Here is a 16,005-nt window from a genome sequence, read left to right as displayed (position 1 = left end):
AGCTAAATTAAATTGCTAATTGCTAATTGTACATTGCTAATGTGCTCTTACCCCCCCTCCACCCTCTCTGCTGTTGCCTCTTTTTTTGGTTTATTTTTGTTTCTATCTTCTTTCTATCTCCTTCTCCCTCCCTCTCTCTCTCTCTCTGCTTGTCTCTCTCTTCTTCCCTCCTTCTGTCTCTTCCTCCCCTCCCCCTCTCTTCGTGGCAGACCTCGTTCCCAGTGTCCCCCTCTCTGGCCAGCAACCCCGGCATGGCGTTTGGCCCGTACCTGAGCCACATGAGCCCCGGCATGGGGCTGATGCCCGAGCTGCTGCCCAGCGCCCCCGTGCTGGTCCCGGGGAGCCCCACGGGAATCGCCATGGGAAACGGAAACTCTGCGCAGAAGCCGACGCGCACAGACAAGCTGGAGGTACAGTACTGCAGTGCAGCAGGCAGGCAGGCGGCTCACGCTGCGCCGCAGCCACTCCGCACGCCCCTACAGCCCTCGCCACGCGCGCCAGCGCCTACAGATTGGGCACATATGTGCAAGAATGCATTTGGGGCAGTGCCATGGCTAAAACCGGGCTAGCAGTCAGCAGTGCGGGCTCTGTCAGCAGTTCCAATCTCCTCCATAAACAGCAGCTCTAGTGGGCTTTAGACTGTTGGAAATGCTTATAATGTAAGCCACAGTGAGATCGTCTTAGTGAACTTCAATGGTAGACACTGGGTTTAGTTTATGTTGTGGAAAAAGTATTCCTGAAGAAGTATACTCAAAGATCCTTGATTACTCCGCTTTAACCCTCTGTGGTATACTTTGATGTGTGTTAGAATGAACTGTAAAATAGCTGGAACAGAGCTGTCATGAATGCCACAGAATATTTAGCAAAACTCTGATTTGATCTTATTTTGTGCTCTTGCTCTTGTCTTATATCATGTAGCATGATAAGAACTAGAGTAGGACTAGATGAAGACGCATGGCCATGTGTTCATCAGGACCTCAGGGATATGTCATACTGTCATACACAAATGGGGCTGGCTGCTGCTCCAATGCTCTCTGTTTCCTCTATGCTCAGGTGTGCCGTGAGTTCCAGCGGGGTAACTGCACCCGGGGCGAGAACGACTGCCGCTACGCGCACCCCATGGAAGCGGCCATGGTGGACGGCAGCGAAAACTCGGTCATCGTCTGCATGGACTACATCAAGGGCCGCTGCACCCGCGACAAGTGCAAGTACTTCCACCCGCCCGCTCACCTGCAGGCCCGGATCAAGGCCGCCCAACACCAGGCCAGCCAGAACGCCGCCGCCATGGTGAGTCGGACCGGGGATACACCCCACCAACCCACCTGACCAAAGTTCTGTGTCTCTCTGGCCACAGCCCAAGTAAACGCTGACCCCTCAGTAGCCTTGACCAGCTATGGTTCCCCAGTAAATACTGAATTCCGAAAGTGACCGCTCACTGGCCCACTTCTACAGAATGTCAGAGGAAACTTTTTTAAAGACAAGAGGCTTAATTAGCAGTCCTGTTCTGCTCCTCGTTCTGTATGGATTGCGAACATTTAACTCAAAAGTTTATGTTGGATGAATTGCAGTATTTTATATGTATTACTGTACTTTAAACGGTATTATTATATATGATGGATGGTGTGCCGGAGGGTCTAGTCATTGATGACATTTTTAATGCAATTCCCCCACATTGATCTCCTAGCTAAGACCACACATTTAGATTCAAGCGACAGCATGCCGTACCACCACAGCAGTAAAACTGTCCTACATAATGACCCACCTTCCCAAATAGCCGCAGCAACACGGAGCTATAAATATCCACACGTCAAGACTTACATTGTTTTCAAAGTTCGTTGTTTTCCACATACTTCTTGTTCGGAAAGGACTGGACCTCTCTGGCAAGCATGTTTGGCTGCATAGCAAGGGAGAATAGTCCTTGTGCTTGTCAAAAGTCCCCCTATTTAATCACTGTGATCAAAGTTAATTCAATAAGAGCACTTCCTCATTATGCATGTAAGTGTCCAGCCAGCCTGATGTATTAAACGCACACTCTTGACATTTTAGGTTGTGAATTTCAAAGATGCACAGAGCTCCTGCCACCTAACAGTTCATAGATTAAGCGTGTTGTGTTGGCATCATCAGCAGAGGGCTAATTCATACCCACTTAAACCCAGCAATTATGGAGCTGCTCAGTGTGTGTTGCTGATTTTTCAACAGTCTGTTAGATTTGTGTGCATGCATGCGTGTGTGTGTGTGTGTGTGTGTGTGTGTGTGTGTGTGTGTGTGTGTGTGTGTGTGTGTGTGTGTGTGTGTGTGTGTGTGTGTGTGTGTGTGTGTGTGTGTGTGTGTGTGTGTGTGTGTGTGTGTGTACTGTATGCGTGAATGTGTGTGTGTGTGTGTGCGTGTGCACGTGTGTGTGTGTGTGTGTATGTGTGCATGTGCATGACTATGTGTGTGTGTGTGCGTGTGTGTATGTCTGCCTTTGTGTGTGTGTGTGCATTTGCGTATTTTTAACCCTGTTTTAACACACCCTCATATCTCTGCATGGGGCTGAGTGCTAAATTATTCAGCATCTCTGGCTGAAGCAGCTGGGTGAGGCAAGTCCTTTGTCTCCCCCTGTGATGTATGGAGGCTCCTGCCACTGTGATCAACTGCAAACAAAGTCTGTCTGCAGTGCAGGTGCAGGAAAAATGAGAGAGTGAGTGAGGGAGAGAAAGAGAGAGAGGAGGCAGAGAAAGAGAGAGAGAAGAGACAGTATTGTTTGTGTTTTTTACTGGCATTGCCAACTGAATTTAAATGAGAGGTAAATGTTAAGGACGTAGCGAGAGCGCATTTTTGTTCCCTGTGTTAGCATTTGACGTGCAGGGCTCTGGATTTCAGCTTGACATTGATCACTGTAAGCTCATGTAGTGTTGGGTAACAGTCTGGGGAAGGAGCTAATGAATCTAACTCGGAGACATTAATGTTGCCTGCGCTAACGCTAGTCCATAAAGCTAGCCTAGCGCAGCACTCGCGCAGCCTTCTCTCTCCCTCCGCATGCGTCGTCCTCATCCCCATCTCACCCTGCGTCTGCCGACTGCTCCCGCATTGCCAGTCTGTTTAGTTAGCGCTGCCACCGCCATCGCCACGGCTACATGCCCATGCTGGCCAAGCGTCCTGCCTGCCTGTTGTGCTGCGTGGTCATTGGCCCGCTGTCATCACATGCTCTCTAGCCGCTCAAGCTGCCCCAGCCTGTCGTCCGTCCCTAGAAACACACCCTGTGGCCGGCTCTGGACTCAGTATTTGGCCCTTCTATCCCATAATTCTGGTGCTCAGTGTCAGAGCCTTACCTTTGCTCTTCTATAGTAAACTTATTCGTTTGAAACCCTGATTTGGTCCATCTCTAGTTTGGGGTAGAGTCTCAAGATGTATCTGGATGGTCTCCATATATTGAGTAAGAAATTGACAGTGAATAATTCATGTCTTTCTGTGAATCTGCATCAGTAAGTGTGTTTGCATATTTGGAGATTCATGGTATTCATACATTTCCCTGAAAGCTTGTAGCAAAGTGATTTTTTTCTGTCTTCCCATTTGTGCCTCCAATCTAATGGTGGAAACAAATGATGTTAAACTCTCACCCTGATGAACGGCACACCTGGGCTCTTGAGTAAGCAGTACATAAAATCCAATTAGTTTGCATTCTGCACTTTTGTGTCCCTGTTGGTATATCTTAAGTGGTTGTGAAAGCCAGTGACAGATTTGTAGGGAGGTTCAGATTGCAGCATTAGATTCTGTGAAACTCAGGATGCTGTTTATAAGGTGAGCTTTGGTCTTCTGATCCAGTCTCACCTTGAGCTCCTGACACCCCATTTGAGTGTTTATCTCTCACCATCTCTTTTTTATATTACAGTATGGCTTTGCCTCTTATTCTCTCTCTCTCTCTCTCTCTCTCTCTCTCTCTCTCTCTCTCTCCCTCTCTCCTCAGTCCTTGCCTCCAGGTTCGATGCAGGCCCTCCCAAAGAGGCCCACCATGGAGAAGAGCAACGGAGCGTCGGCTGCCGTCTTTAACCCCAGCATGTTCCACTACCAGCAAGCCCTGGCCAACATGCAGCTGCAGCAGCAGGCCTTCATCCCCACAGGTGAGACCCACGGGGCCATACAGACGGGGCCACCCACCCCTGCGCTGAGCTGGGCTGAGCTGAGCTGAGCTGGGCTGGGCTGGGCTGAGCTGAGCTGGGCTGGGCTGTGCTGATCTGGGGCCTGTGGAAGCATCGCCATGCAGCACATAACCATGCTCCGCACGCACCACCGCCGCCACTTGTTCTGGTGTGGACCCTAGTGTCACAGTGAGCAGGTGCAGGCAGCAGCAGTAGCACGGTCCCATCAAAGCCACACCCAGCATGCATGCACAGCCTGCGGGGCTTCCTGAGCTGGATACTTTTGATACTCCTCTGCTTCTTTTTTTTCTTCTTCTATCTCTCCCTCCTGCTCTCTCCTATCTATCTTCCCCCTTTTGTCTCTCTCTTTCCCTCTGCCCTCTCTCTCTCTTGTTTTTCTATCCTCATCACTTTGTCTCTCTGTTTCTTTCACTCCTCCAACCCCCTCTATCTCTCCGCGTGGTGTCTCTGGTCGATGCATGCGTTGCCTCACTAATTGGTCCCCTGCAACACTCCTCCATCTCCAGATGCCCCACTGCAGCAAACACGCACACACGCACACACGCACACACACACACACACACACACACACACACACACACCACACACTGTAGCGCTGCACGGGGGAGATTAGCACTGTAAGCCCTGTAGACCAGAAGCCCAACTCCCCAGTGTCCTGTAGCAGGGAGCTTCCTGGGGAACAGCAACCCAAGACAAACACACGCCAGCTTGAGACCACTGCAGCTCTGCATCTGGAACCAAAGCCTGTGTGATCAGGCGAGATGAGAATGCTTCATATCCCCTACTTTCTGCTGATGCTCCCGGGGAACCTGCCAGCTGCAACATGAAGCCATGTTAGCATTAGCATCTCAGCTTCTCAGCAGGCTAACACGCAGGCTAACACAGACACTGCTTGGGTCATAGGTGTACATGCAGGTATAGGTGTATACATCGCTATCGTGCTGCTACATCCACCCACCTCAGTGTGCCTGTGCTTTTGCATCTTGTCATCCTCTGTGATCGTGTGTCGTTGTTTACGGAGTCTTCCTCTGTCACATTAACCCGGATGTTGTTGATGCCCTGATGTTCCATCCTCATGTTCTGACCACCTGCCTCATCTCTCCTCTGTCCTCTCTCATCTCTCCTCACTCTCACCTCTGGGCGTTTGATGGGAAAGGCCCAGTCTTCTGCATGAGTCCCTCTGGAGGTGTTGGTACGTCCTTTGCCCCCACTCTGTGTAAGCCGGTGGTCTGGGGGATGTATCTAGGCTCTCTGGAAGACTCACAGAACCTAAGACAATTAAACATCTAATTCAAATTACTAAAGTTTCATAATATTACTATGTATGCCTGCATTTGTATATTGTATAGTAACATAAGAATTCAGTGTTTGTGTCAATTTTAAGTCTCATGTGAGCATAATGTTAATTGTCCACACATTGGCAGTCTTTTATTCCACATTGAATGTCAAGTGTATTTGCTGTTTGGGTTATTCTGGTTAGCTAGTATATATATATTGTTTTAAACCCCAGAATATCCTTCCATTTCATCTCATGACCTGACCTGTCATTCCCCATGTGTTGTCCATATGGAGAGAAAATATGTAGCTATCACGTTAATCTGAGGGAGGCTTTGTGAGTGAACCAGTGAGCCATGTGAAGCCCATTTTTAGAGCTCTCTATGCTAGCTGGCATGCATCAGGTAATGAGAGTTGAGTAAATGTGTGTACTGTGTTGCTTTCTGACTGACGTGCTGTTGAACTCGCCACGCTGTGCATGACACTCAGTAGCACTTTGTTGTCGGTTCAGCTTGTGCTGCCAAATAGTCAAAGATTGACAGGTCCAGGAACAGTACTATTTATTTGCAGAGGAATTAAAACAAACACATTTGATATACACATGCAGTCAGCCACCAGTTACCTTTGCCTTATAAAATGGCTTTATTTCACTAACCAGACACTGATACCACTGGCACTATGAAAATGAAAACACCAGAGGGTCTCTGTTGGTAAGGTGAGGTGGAGCCTTCACACATCTCTGCAGGCATTTTGTCGGTGTCTGTCTGTGTCCATCTGTCTGTCTGCGTGCTTGGCCAGGCCTTCTTGGCTTTTTTGACTGTGTGTGTGTGTGTGTGTGTGTATGTGTGTGTGTGTTTGTGCACACACACACATAAGAGTGACTGTGTATGAGTAGCCCAGCTTGCAGAGGAGGTTGCAGCCAGAGGGGGATTGTTCAGGCTTACCAGTGGGTGGTGTTCATTTTGCCATTAAGACCTGCTTCCTGTCTCCCTTTCTCTCTCTCTCTCTCTCTCTCTCTCTCTCTGCTCCTCTTCCTCCTCCTCCATTCCTGTCTCTCTCTCCCTCTCCCTGCTGAATCTGTCTATAGGGCTATTCAAACCCCCAGAGAGCCGCTGGGAGAGGAGGGATTGGAGCAGTTGCAGGCAGCCCCACAGTCGCCTCCTATCAATGCCCGGACATGCTGGTGAGGGCAGTGTCCAGGTCCCCCCCCCTTCCTGATTCCCCAGCTCACACACACTCCTCTCCTCTCTAGTGTTTGTCTTTAGTGGCTCACAGAGTCCAGGTCTAATATAGCACGTCTGCCCTTACAGAGTCCAGGCTGGGCCACGACATCGCCCAGTTTTAGCACTTGACTTGACTCGACTCCAACGTGCTGCGGTTGGAAGTTTAGCTCCTTCTCCTCTTTCATGGCCAGTGTTCCAGAACCTGACCCTGTTCATTTGGTGTTTTAGAGGGACTTCATTAGCTCAGAGTTTAGTCAGTGAGTCTGTTTGTGTGTGTGTATGTGCGTATGGGTGTGTGTTATACGAGCTGTCGGCTGGTTTTATTTACTGATCAATTTTGTGTTTGCATTTGCTGTTTATTTGATATCATCCATTTAGTCACATTATTATGTTATTTTTCAGTGTAACATTTTGCAACTTTTCAATTTGAGGTTCTCTATGCTGAAATATTGTTGTCTCTGACATGCAAGCAGCCACAGAGCTGAAGATTATGAAATTATACTGCACATGTCACTGTCTTAAACAAATATTTGGACCAGTAACTATTAGATGTTTTTATTGGCAAGACTGCAGGACAGTTCATCAAAAAAGTGTAACAAGTGCAGATGAAAGGAATGTTACGCGTTGTGTTGTGTATGAGAAGACAACACACTGCAGTGCATGATGTGTCTTACTCTTAGTTTCCTAAACACTGAGAATGTTAGTCTCGTATTAAAGTTCCTGTAGAGTGGAGAGTTGCCATTTCTGCCCCTGGTTGTCATGCCGAAATGTCAGTAAAATGTCAGACGGCCAAAAGATAGTGTAAATGAGAAAATTCCAACTATGAGAAAGTACAGGATTTCAGAGTGCCATGTATTGTGTAGTATTGCGGTCTCCCTCAGAGAGAGGGCTGAGGGGGTCATATTGTTATCGTAGGTGTGACGAGATGCTCAGCTGCTGGTGTTTTTAAGTTGCGCCCTTTGATCTGTCTGCACCACCATACATATGCTCCCTGTATGCTCCATCATTATACAACTCTCAGATATCTGTCTGATTGAATTGTATGATAATATGTTATTCCCATATTTTCTTGCCATTTCAGTTACAGTGCAAGATGTACTTTCTGGTGGAACAAGTTTGTACTTGTCCAAAGGAAACAGATGATGTAATTTGTCATTGTTTTTAAGTTGACTTGCATGTCATGTTTGTGAGTGAAACTCCCATCTTGGCAATGTCGCTGGATTGTTGCCATGTCTCTCTCCCCTCTTCCTCTGCCATATTTGGTCATGATAATCATAACATTCCTCCTCCCCTGTCCCCTCTCCGTCTCTCGTCTGACTCGCCTGAAAAAAGTTCCCATGATGCACGGTGCCTCCACTTCCACTGTTTCGTCGGCTACGACCCCAATCACCAATGTTCCTTTTGCCGAGTCAGCAGCCTCCAATCAGGTTTGCCCCCTCATTTTGGCCTCTCCTATTATTTTAGCAGTAAGGCCTCAGACCTTGGTCCATAGAGAACACGCATTATTAAAGACGCTTTGAAGTCAAGAAACCCAGTGTTATCTCCTTAACGCTTATCATCTGTTCTTCAACTCAGGATTCCAGCTTCCTTCAAATGTATTTGTGTTTTAAAGTATTGCCAGGTTTCCTTTCTATTGTTTCTGTTGTCTTACTGTTTAACCTACGAGACCTTGGCACAGACATCCAAATATTTCCTTGGGACTTAGTCTCTAGGAGTCCTGTCTTAGATACCCCTGGGTGAATGGTGCTCTTTTGCTTTTGAAAACACCCTGAGCCCTGCTTGATTTAAGCTCTCTATGGATCACAGATGGGCCTTCTCTCTAGCTCAGCACCTGAGTGTGGCTTTCTGTGTGTGTGCATGCTCACGCTTCTGTCACGCTCTCTGCGTTCTCTGCTGGAGGTTTCAGGAGAACGACACTGTGTGCTTGTACCCCTACATCCATGTTGCTCATTTGACCCTTATTCTTTTTGCCCTCTTTCTCTTTCTACTATGCTTTTGGATCTGTTCTTTTTTGCCGCCTGTTTTCTGGTTGTGTTTATAGTGTGTTCATGGCACAGTTGGATGGTTAGGACAAGGTTAATGGTAAGTGATTCTGTACTGTTTGGAAAAGATAGAGGGAAACCAAAAAGTGAAGACTATCAGGAAAGCTAGTACTTAAACAAGTAATCCAGACCCCTATAGAATGGTCCATTGGAATAGGAAATGGGAATTATTTTGATAATATATTAGCCATTAGGATGTAACTAAATGTTTATTGTGGTGTTTCTTTTGTTATTTTCATTCATTATTGAAGTGTCATAATCTTTGTATTAGACTAATCTATGTATTAGTTGGTTTTGACATAAGCGTTCATTATTGGTCTAAGTTGATTCTGAGCTTAAGTCACACTGCCTGTCTAATGTATATAATATTTTTTTCCCAGTGATGTATGTAGAAATGGATTAGGAATGGGCTGATAATGTTGTATTGTCTCTCTTATCCTTTCTCTTTACTAAATTTTAAGTTAGCAAATGACCTCATGTCAGAATGTGATTTGTTGCAGTTGCTGTGCTGCAATCTACTACCTCAGTTCTATTTTCTTGGCTGCATATAACCCTACCACATCCCAGGGGACAATGAGGGAGTCAGCATTCATTTCCTGCTTTGCTTGCTTTTATGTTCCAATTATTTCCTAAAAGCAAATACCAAATGGTTTGGGTCTGGTGCAAAAATAGGATACCATCATTTTGACAACAACGTGTATATTTTATGATATTTCAGATAATATGCCTCTCACAATTTCCTCCTAAAAGCCATTAGAATTACAAAAATTGACAATAATCACCACAAATCAGACTGATGTCTTAACTTTTTTATTTCATTTGAATACCCCCCACCCCTCCTTTACTCCACTGACATAATGCAGAGTTGTTGCAGTACAGCTATGAAAATGTAGTATATTGAATAAGTTGTGTAATTTTATCTCTGTTTTTGTCTTTCCTTCCCTCTTTTTTTCTCTGTCTGTCTGTCTGTCTGTCTTTTCCTCTGGCAGACCCCTCCGAGGTTCTGAGTGCCGACCCGGTTGACCTCCAGTGCATTCCCATGGAAACCTACTTCTGCCCCGTCCCCAAACTCTTTGTGGCCGCCCCCATGACCCTAAGCCCAGTAGGCCTCAACCGAAACTCCAGTTAATATGCCATCAGCCTGTTAGACGCCCTGTGCCCAGGAGCACAGCGCAAAATGGAATGCAGCAAACATGTGCCTAATCTATATGTTCCCCCGATGGGGCCATACATTCACTTCCCCACTCTCCCATCTCTGAAACATTCACATTGTGGATTAAAAAAAAAAAAAAAAAACATCGACAAAGGTTTTGTGAAAAACTATCACAGGCAATACCTAAGTTTGGGCCCACAACTGTTAAAGGAAGCCAGCCATGTTGATGCAGAGATAACTTTCCCCCGAAGCGAGGCGATGTTGAGGCGGAGCTCCCCAGACCTTACAGCCATACAAATGATTGATGGATCTCACAGTGACCCATGAGTGCACACTGGTGAGCGCATTGGAGCCTCCTGCGCAGCCTGAGAGGGCCCAGGAGAAGCGAGCGAGCTTGAGGCACAGTCTCGTGATGGCACAGCACACAGGCCTGACAGGCCGAGAGCAGAAAACAAGATGGATGTGAAGGGACCGTGTGCCTGTGTTCCAAGCTTTTCCATTCTGAGATGAGTCCCTGAGGCCTTTTTGTTTTTGTGGTGTTTTAGGTGATGTTGGCTGTTTTTATTTGGAATTTTTACCTGTTTGTTGTTTTGGTTGCCCAAGAAATAATGATCCTGAAAGAGCATTGACATGTTTACATTTCAAAATGGCTGTAGAACACCTCTTCTTTTTGATACTGTTTCTTGGTAATGTTTTGTTTTTAATCATATTTCCATTAGGCTATGATTGTAAGTACTTATTCCAAAACAGCATCCAGGGCAGATAGCCAGGAGGTAGGAAGGCTTCATTTTTGTCAATTTGTTTGTGCCTTTGGGTGATGAGCTCTAAATGAATGGGCTGATATCTTCTGTCTCTCCCTTTTAGTATTGTCATGGATTAACTCAGACCCACAATGCACGTGATGATTGGGAATACAACTGCAGTTGTGTGGGTACAAAAGGATCAGGCTGGAGGGTTTGTCCATGTACTTGTGTAGTTGTAAGCTATAGAAACACAGGACTGCATGTTGTAGCAATTAGCTGCATGGGGTGCATTTCTGTGTGTCGTAACACAAGCCTCCCAGCAAATTGTCGTCAATGCTCGTAATGAAGTATTTAATAATGGTTGATCTGAAATGATTGTCTAATACTATGTGGTCTTTTGTGTATGTGCAATTCCAAATTTAATGAAAGAATGTTCTTCGGCAATGAGTTACAGATGATACATCCAAAGTTATTGGACAGAACTATAATGTGGCAGACACATTGGAACAGATCTGTCTTGGAATGTCGCTCATACCTTTTAACTGCCTTAAGCAGCTAAGTATCAATGTCTAAGTATGTCTTAACTATGTGTAAAATCAGTGTTTCTAGATTCCAGCATTGCAGACTAATTCTGTATGGATTATATTATTCAGGTAGCTGAATATCTGAATATCTCCTCTTGTTTTAAAATATGAATATAGAAATGTGCCCCTTGCATCCCGTCTAAGGGCATAAGGTTGATTGAGCTGCACTGTCCATTTGTCTTTTTCCTCTCGCAGTCCTGAGTGCGTCTGTCCCCTGACTGTATGCAGTGGACGAGCCTTTTTTTCTCGGGGCAGAGCCATCTCTGCCGTGTGCCATGTCCCCTGATGCCCTGGAGAGTCGCAATCTGTTTGTCTGTCCCCACCGCTTCGCTCTGGCAGAGACATGCGCGTAATATGCCATTTTGAGCCCCTGATTGTGTGACCACAAAACAAGAGGTTTGAGCAGAGCTGCCCTTCCTAATTTAAGATAGAATGTACTGTAGAGATTACGCACACCTCTGTGACCAGAAAAGTGGGCTAGATGCCTGGTGTCAGCGTATAGGACAACAGATCTGCATCCTCCCAGGTGTTTGGTTCCCTGATGCCTGTAATTTTATTGCATTTTAGTTATTAATATCCCAAAAAACAAGCAGTTAACAGTGCAGTTGCCAACAGGAGTGCCATTTTGAACCCGTTCATTTATTAAACTACTTTTAGCTCAGTACTCCTAACACTGCACATGGAAATAAAGCCTAACATTATTGTAAACTAGACACGTTTGGTATAGGATAAGGTGGACAGTCACTCTGAATCACTTGTTGCACTTAGTGTGATGGGATGTTAGGTGAATTTGCCCCTCTGAGTGTCTCATCTCATCTTGTTGAACAGGATCTTAGATGTTGTGAGAGATTGTCAGACTGATATGTGTTTTTGATCACAGTAACACCCTCTTGTTCAGCTTGTGTGAGAGTACTTGCACTCATCTATGGATAGAGGCATTGTTATAGGCCTATCCCCTGTGTCGCTAATAGGCTAGGTGATGTCCAAAACATGGCAGTGTGTGGCTTGTTTCTTGAGAGGTACCGTTAGTTGATTTTGGAATCAGGTTGAATTTGTTATTGTCTATTTGGTGCTTTTGGGGATTTTTTTTTTAAAGAGCAGTTGGTTTCATTAACATTGGTGTGTCCTTGCTTTCAAGTCACTGGACTCTAAACAGCAGTGGGACATTTTAGGGAGTGAATCAGTGTGCAAGTGAAAGAGATGGACCCAGCATGTGGTTCAAATGGCTTTGCTAACAAAGGTTGACTCCTAGAATGACATCCAGAAAGGGCCTTATCTGCATATTTGAATGTGACATTTAGGACAAATGGGATGTCAGATGAGATTGAGAAAGAAGGCATTTTGTTTGGGGGGGGGGGGGGTGCTAAAATGGCTGGACACTGCATCTCTGTGAGACCGTGGCCCTGTTGCGCCTGTGAATGCATGTGAATGTGAATTTGCTATGAGCAGCAAATAGGTCCCATGTAATCATTATACCTAGTGTGTTATTGTGAATGGAAGTGGATAGACAACTAGGAATAGAAGAAAGGGGCTTGAGCATATTGTAGCTGATTAGAGGGTAACAAAATCAAAACCACAGAAAGGCAATTTACTGTGTCATGAGTATCTGGTAGATTATGTGTGTCTAAAAATTATTTTGGTAAAATATGTGAAATCTGCATTATATATTATAAGTCTAATATGTTTTCGTCTTTAAAATAACTGTTCAAAAAGATGTTCAGAAATGTTGTCATTTAAAAACAAATTATCTCATTTCAGTTACTAAAATTCGGAAGCTTATTACTATGTACTTCAAATGCATTTAGTTGGATCTTAATGTCCTGCCCAGCTGTGGGATTCTCCTCTCTCTCCTTCACTGTTCCCACTCACTTGCCCTCTCTCTCTCTCAGTGAGAATTATGCCTTCTCCAACTGCTGTCCAGCTGGAATTAACAAAATACTTGATTAAAGAAACAAACAAAAAAAAAATAATGTGCCTCGTTGGGGGGGCTTAAAGTTTTAAGTACACTTACCTTTTTAAGAAGTGTGTTACTTGTACAAGATTCAGTAGTTATCTAGAGAATGATTTAGTGTAAATATGAGAGATAGATTTTTTTTCATGTTTTCCCATGTGTTTCTCACAGTCGTATTTTTGTTACATTCTGTCTTAATTAATTATTAGCCAAGAATCAGTCTGTTTTTAGACAATGAATTGTTAGTGAAATTTATGTCATTTTATGTCATTTAAAATCTTCTTTCATCATCATAAAAATTCTCATTGCATGACTGAGATATAACCCAATTCATGAATAGTTTATGTAGACTGTAGTGTAAGAGAATCAGAATTAAGAAATATATAAACATAAATATATACATTTGTATGTATACAATGATAGAGTCATTGTTACTTATGATAGTAAGTTGTTGTTGCTATGGCAACAAAACTACAACATGGCTACCTTTGTATATCTTAATTGTGAATTTTTTCACACATAAACTGAAATAATGTACAACGTTAACTTATTCAGAAAGGAAATGTGTAGTCTGGGATTTAGTGATTGAATATTTTGTAAGTAAAAAAAGGTGAAAACAATATCCAAAGGCCCTCTGGGGAGATCATATGTTATTTGTTTTGGTTTGGGGTTTTCTAATTATTTTATGTTCTGATGGGGTGTTGATCTGTTTTCAAAGTGGGAGTTTTAGTATGCAGCATCTGAGCTTTTGAATTGATGGGTTGGATCGAGGGAAGAGAGACTTGTTTCATTTTATGTCAAAGAGATGGAAATGTTTCCATAATAGTAATCACATAAGTAATCACACTGAGCATATCTCACTATACTTGGCCATTTACTGTGGACAGGACAGCTGTCACTGTCAGTGCCTGTTGTGGTTGTCTGAATGCATATCCCATTGTCAGGTCTCCTTCTCCCCTTTGATCCATCCAGTCTGGGCCCAGCTGTGCTGGGAGCCAGTGGCACTGGCTGTGATGCCGTCAGTGTACGAATGTGTGATATTCACCTTGATTGCACTTATGTACATAAGTCAAAATACTCAGAATTTATTTTGAATATACATAGATATATATAGCAAATTGATATAATTCAACTGACTATATCGGTCGGAATACAGGTAAACAGTGGTCATTTTAATAGGCTGTAAAAGAGATAGATGCTGTTCTGGGTTTTGAGGGATTTGTCTTTTGTTCTGTTTGCTATCGCCCTTTTACTGTTCAAAGCATGGTTTTCTCACTGAAAAAAGGGATGTATGGATACACTTGTGTCAAAGAAGCTTTGTAGATTGTCATAGCTTACAACAGAACATTGTGCGCAATGTGCCCTAAACTAAATCTGATTCTGGAGGTGTTTGGAAAAGGGATTGTAAAACTAAACTCTTTCAGACTAGGCCACTTGTGTCCAGACATCAGAAACCAAAGAGCCACCTGTTACTGTCTCGCTGTGTTCTCTGAACACGACCCAGTGATACATTTTGTTTTTGTGAGTAGGCCTAGTTTTTCTGAAGATGACAAGGTGAACTAACATATCTGCCATACTGAAGACCTGTAAATCAAGGCCTATGATTGGATTGCTAATCTTGGTCTGCCCCCTGCAGGCTAAAATTGGAACATACAGTATAATAGGTACTTGGGATCAGATGATGCTGTGGGCTCATTGTGACAAACACAAACAGTGAACTTGAGTTATTGTCTTTTGTACAGGGGGTTGAATTCTTTTTAACATTTTATTTTACATTACTTAATGTTTTATTGTTTTCATGACAACTCTCCACAAAATATAACAGTGGATTTGCCATCGGCTTTCAACCAACCAATTCAATATCAACAACAGTCACACAAGAACTACACATCCAGAAAAAAGGCTCTGCTAGTGCTTAACGTGTACATTTAATGTTTTTCAATTGCTTTGGAAGCCAATAAATTTTGTTGCCATGGCACTTGTCCTAAAATTGGAGGAGGGGCTGAGTCTGTTGGTTGCGATGTGTCAGTGCACCATTGGGTCAAGTAAAAACGGTTCAAGGCCTTTTGGCCTTTTGTTAAATTGCAGACAGAACAGATTTTCAACAGATTTTCAGACAAATTGAAGCACCTGCTTAAATCACTTCCATCACTGTGCTTCATTAATAGACAAAAAAGCATCGCCCCCAGTAGCATATGCTCTCGTGCCTAAGCTCCGAACAGAGAACACACTCTAATTGAAGAAAGTTGTTACTTTTCTACACCTGGTAGGGCCCTAAAGAGTAACACCCTAAAGATCCTTTGCAGAGTTTCTGAAGCACCCAGAAACAGTCATTTTAGCTCTGCCGACAAATTCAAATAAATTCTCTTAGAGACATTGCTCAACTGTCCATACAGGTTTTGTCCCTTTAAATGTATTCTTTGGGAATAGCCGTAACTTGCAGTCAAGCTGAACAAAGCTGAGAATGTCCACATTGCTTTCAAGCCATACATAACAGGCTCCCCTCTCCTCCACTTTAGGACACAGTGAAACTGAATGCTTTTACTCTTACTGTTAAATGCTTCTCTTTCTATTTAGCTTGTCGTACTTGTATGTGCTAAACAACTGTGCTTCATGCCAATCTCTTTTGCTATGAATAAGTATCTAGATATATGCATACATTACTTCTGATGTTTTTGTTGGACGTTTTAATAAAGCACTTATGGCAATTTCTCTGTAGCTTGTGTTTATTTCCTCAAGCTCAAGTTGACAGAGCATGTTTATATTTATTTTAGATCAAATTCATGAATGCTCTTCACAAAGGTGAACAACAGTAAAGCAGGTTCAAGAAGAACAATAGAAGGAAGTGGTGTCAGAGTCTATGCGTGTGAATGTGACTTGTCTTGGCCCGTCCTG

The 16,005-nt window shown here is 44.0% G+C and overlaps 1 protein-coding gene across 4 annotated transcripts in view; it reads left to right on the top strand.

Annotated features, from left to right (window-relative positions):
- mbnl3 (muscleblind-like splicing regulator 3) overlaps positions 1-15,818 on the top strand; it is a 32,215-nt gene extending 16,397 nt beyond the window's left edge. For 2 of the 4 annotated variants that reach the window (XM_076292457.1, XM_076292456.1), the window contains 7 exons: positions 210-410; positions 1,054-1,287; positions 3,947-4,100; positions 5,296-5,355; positions 6,502-6,597; positions 7,970-8,064; positions 9,669-15,818. In XM_076292457.1, coding sequence (XP_076148572.1) covers positions 210-410; positions 1,054-1,287; positions 3,947-4,100; positions 5,296-5,355; positions 6,502-6,597; positions 7,970-8,064; positions 9,669-9,686 — 858 coding nt within the window. In that variant the 3' untranslated portion in view covers positions 9,687-15,818. The remainder of the gene's footprint in view (positions 1-209; positions 411-1,053; positions 1,288-3,946; positions 4,101-5,295; positions 5,356-6,501; positions 6,598-7,969; positions 8,065-9,668) is intronic. The other 2 variants (XM_076292458.1, XM_076292459.1) reach the window with 2 other exon arrangements.
- The last annotated feature ends 187 nt before the right edge of the window (positions 15,819-16,005 follow it).

This window comes from Alosa pseudoharengus, unplaced genomic scaffold (assembly GCF_046254945.1).
Source record: "Alosa pseudoharengus isolate Yale_2024_CS ecotype anadromous, Long Island Sound unplaced genomic scaffold, YU_APseudo_1.1 YU_APseudo_1.1_scf_19, whole genome shotgun sequence".
NCBI classification, from domain to species: Eukaryota; Metazoa; Chordata; class Actinopteri; order Clupeiformes; family Clupeidae; genus Alosa; species Alosa pseudoharengus.
Note: the sequence above shows the minus strand (reverse complement) of the source record. Positions and strands in the feature narration are given on the sequence as shown.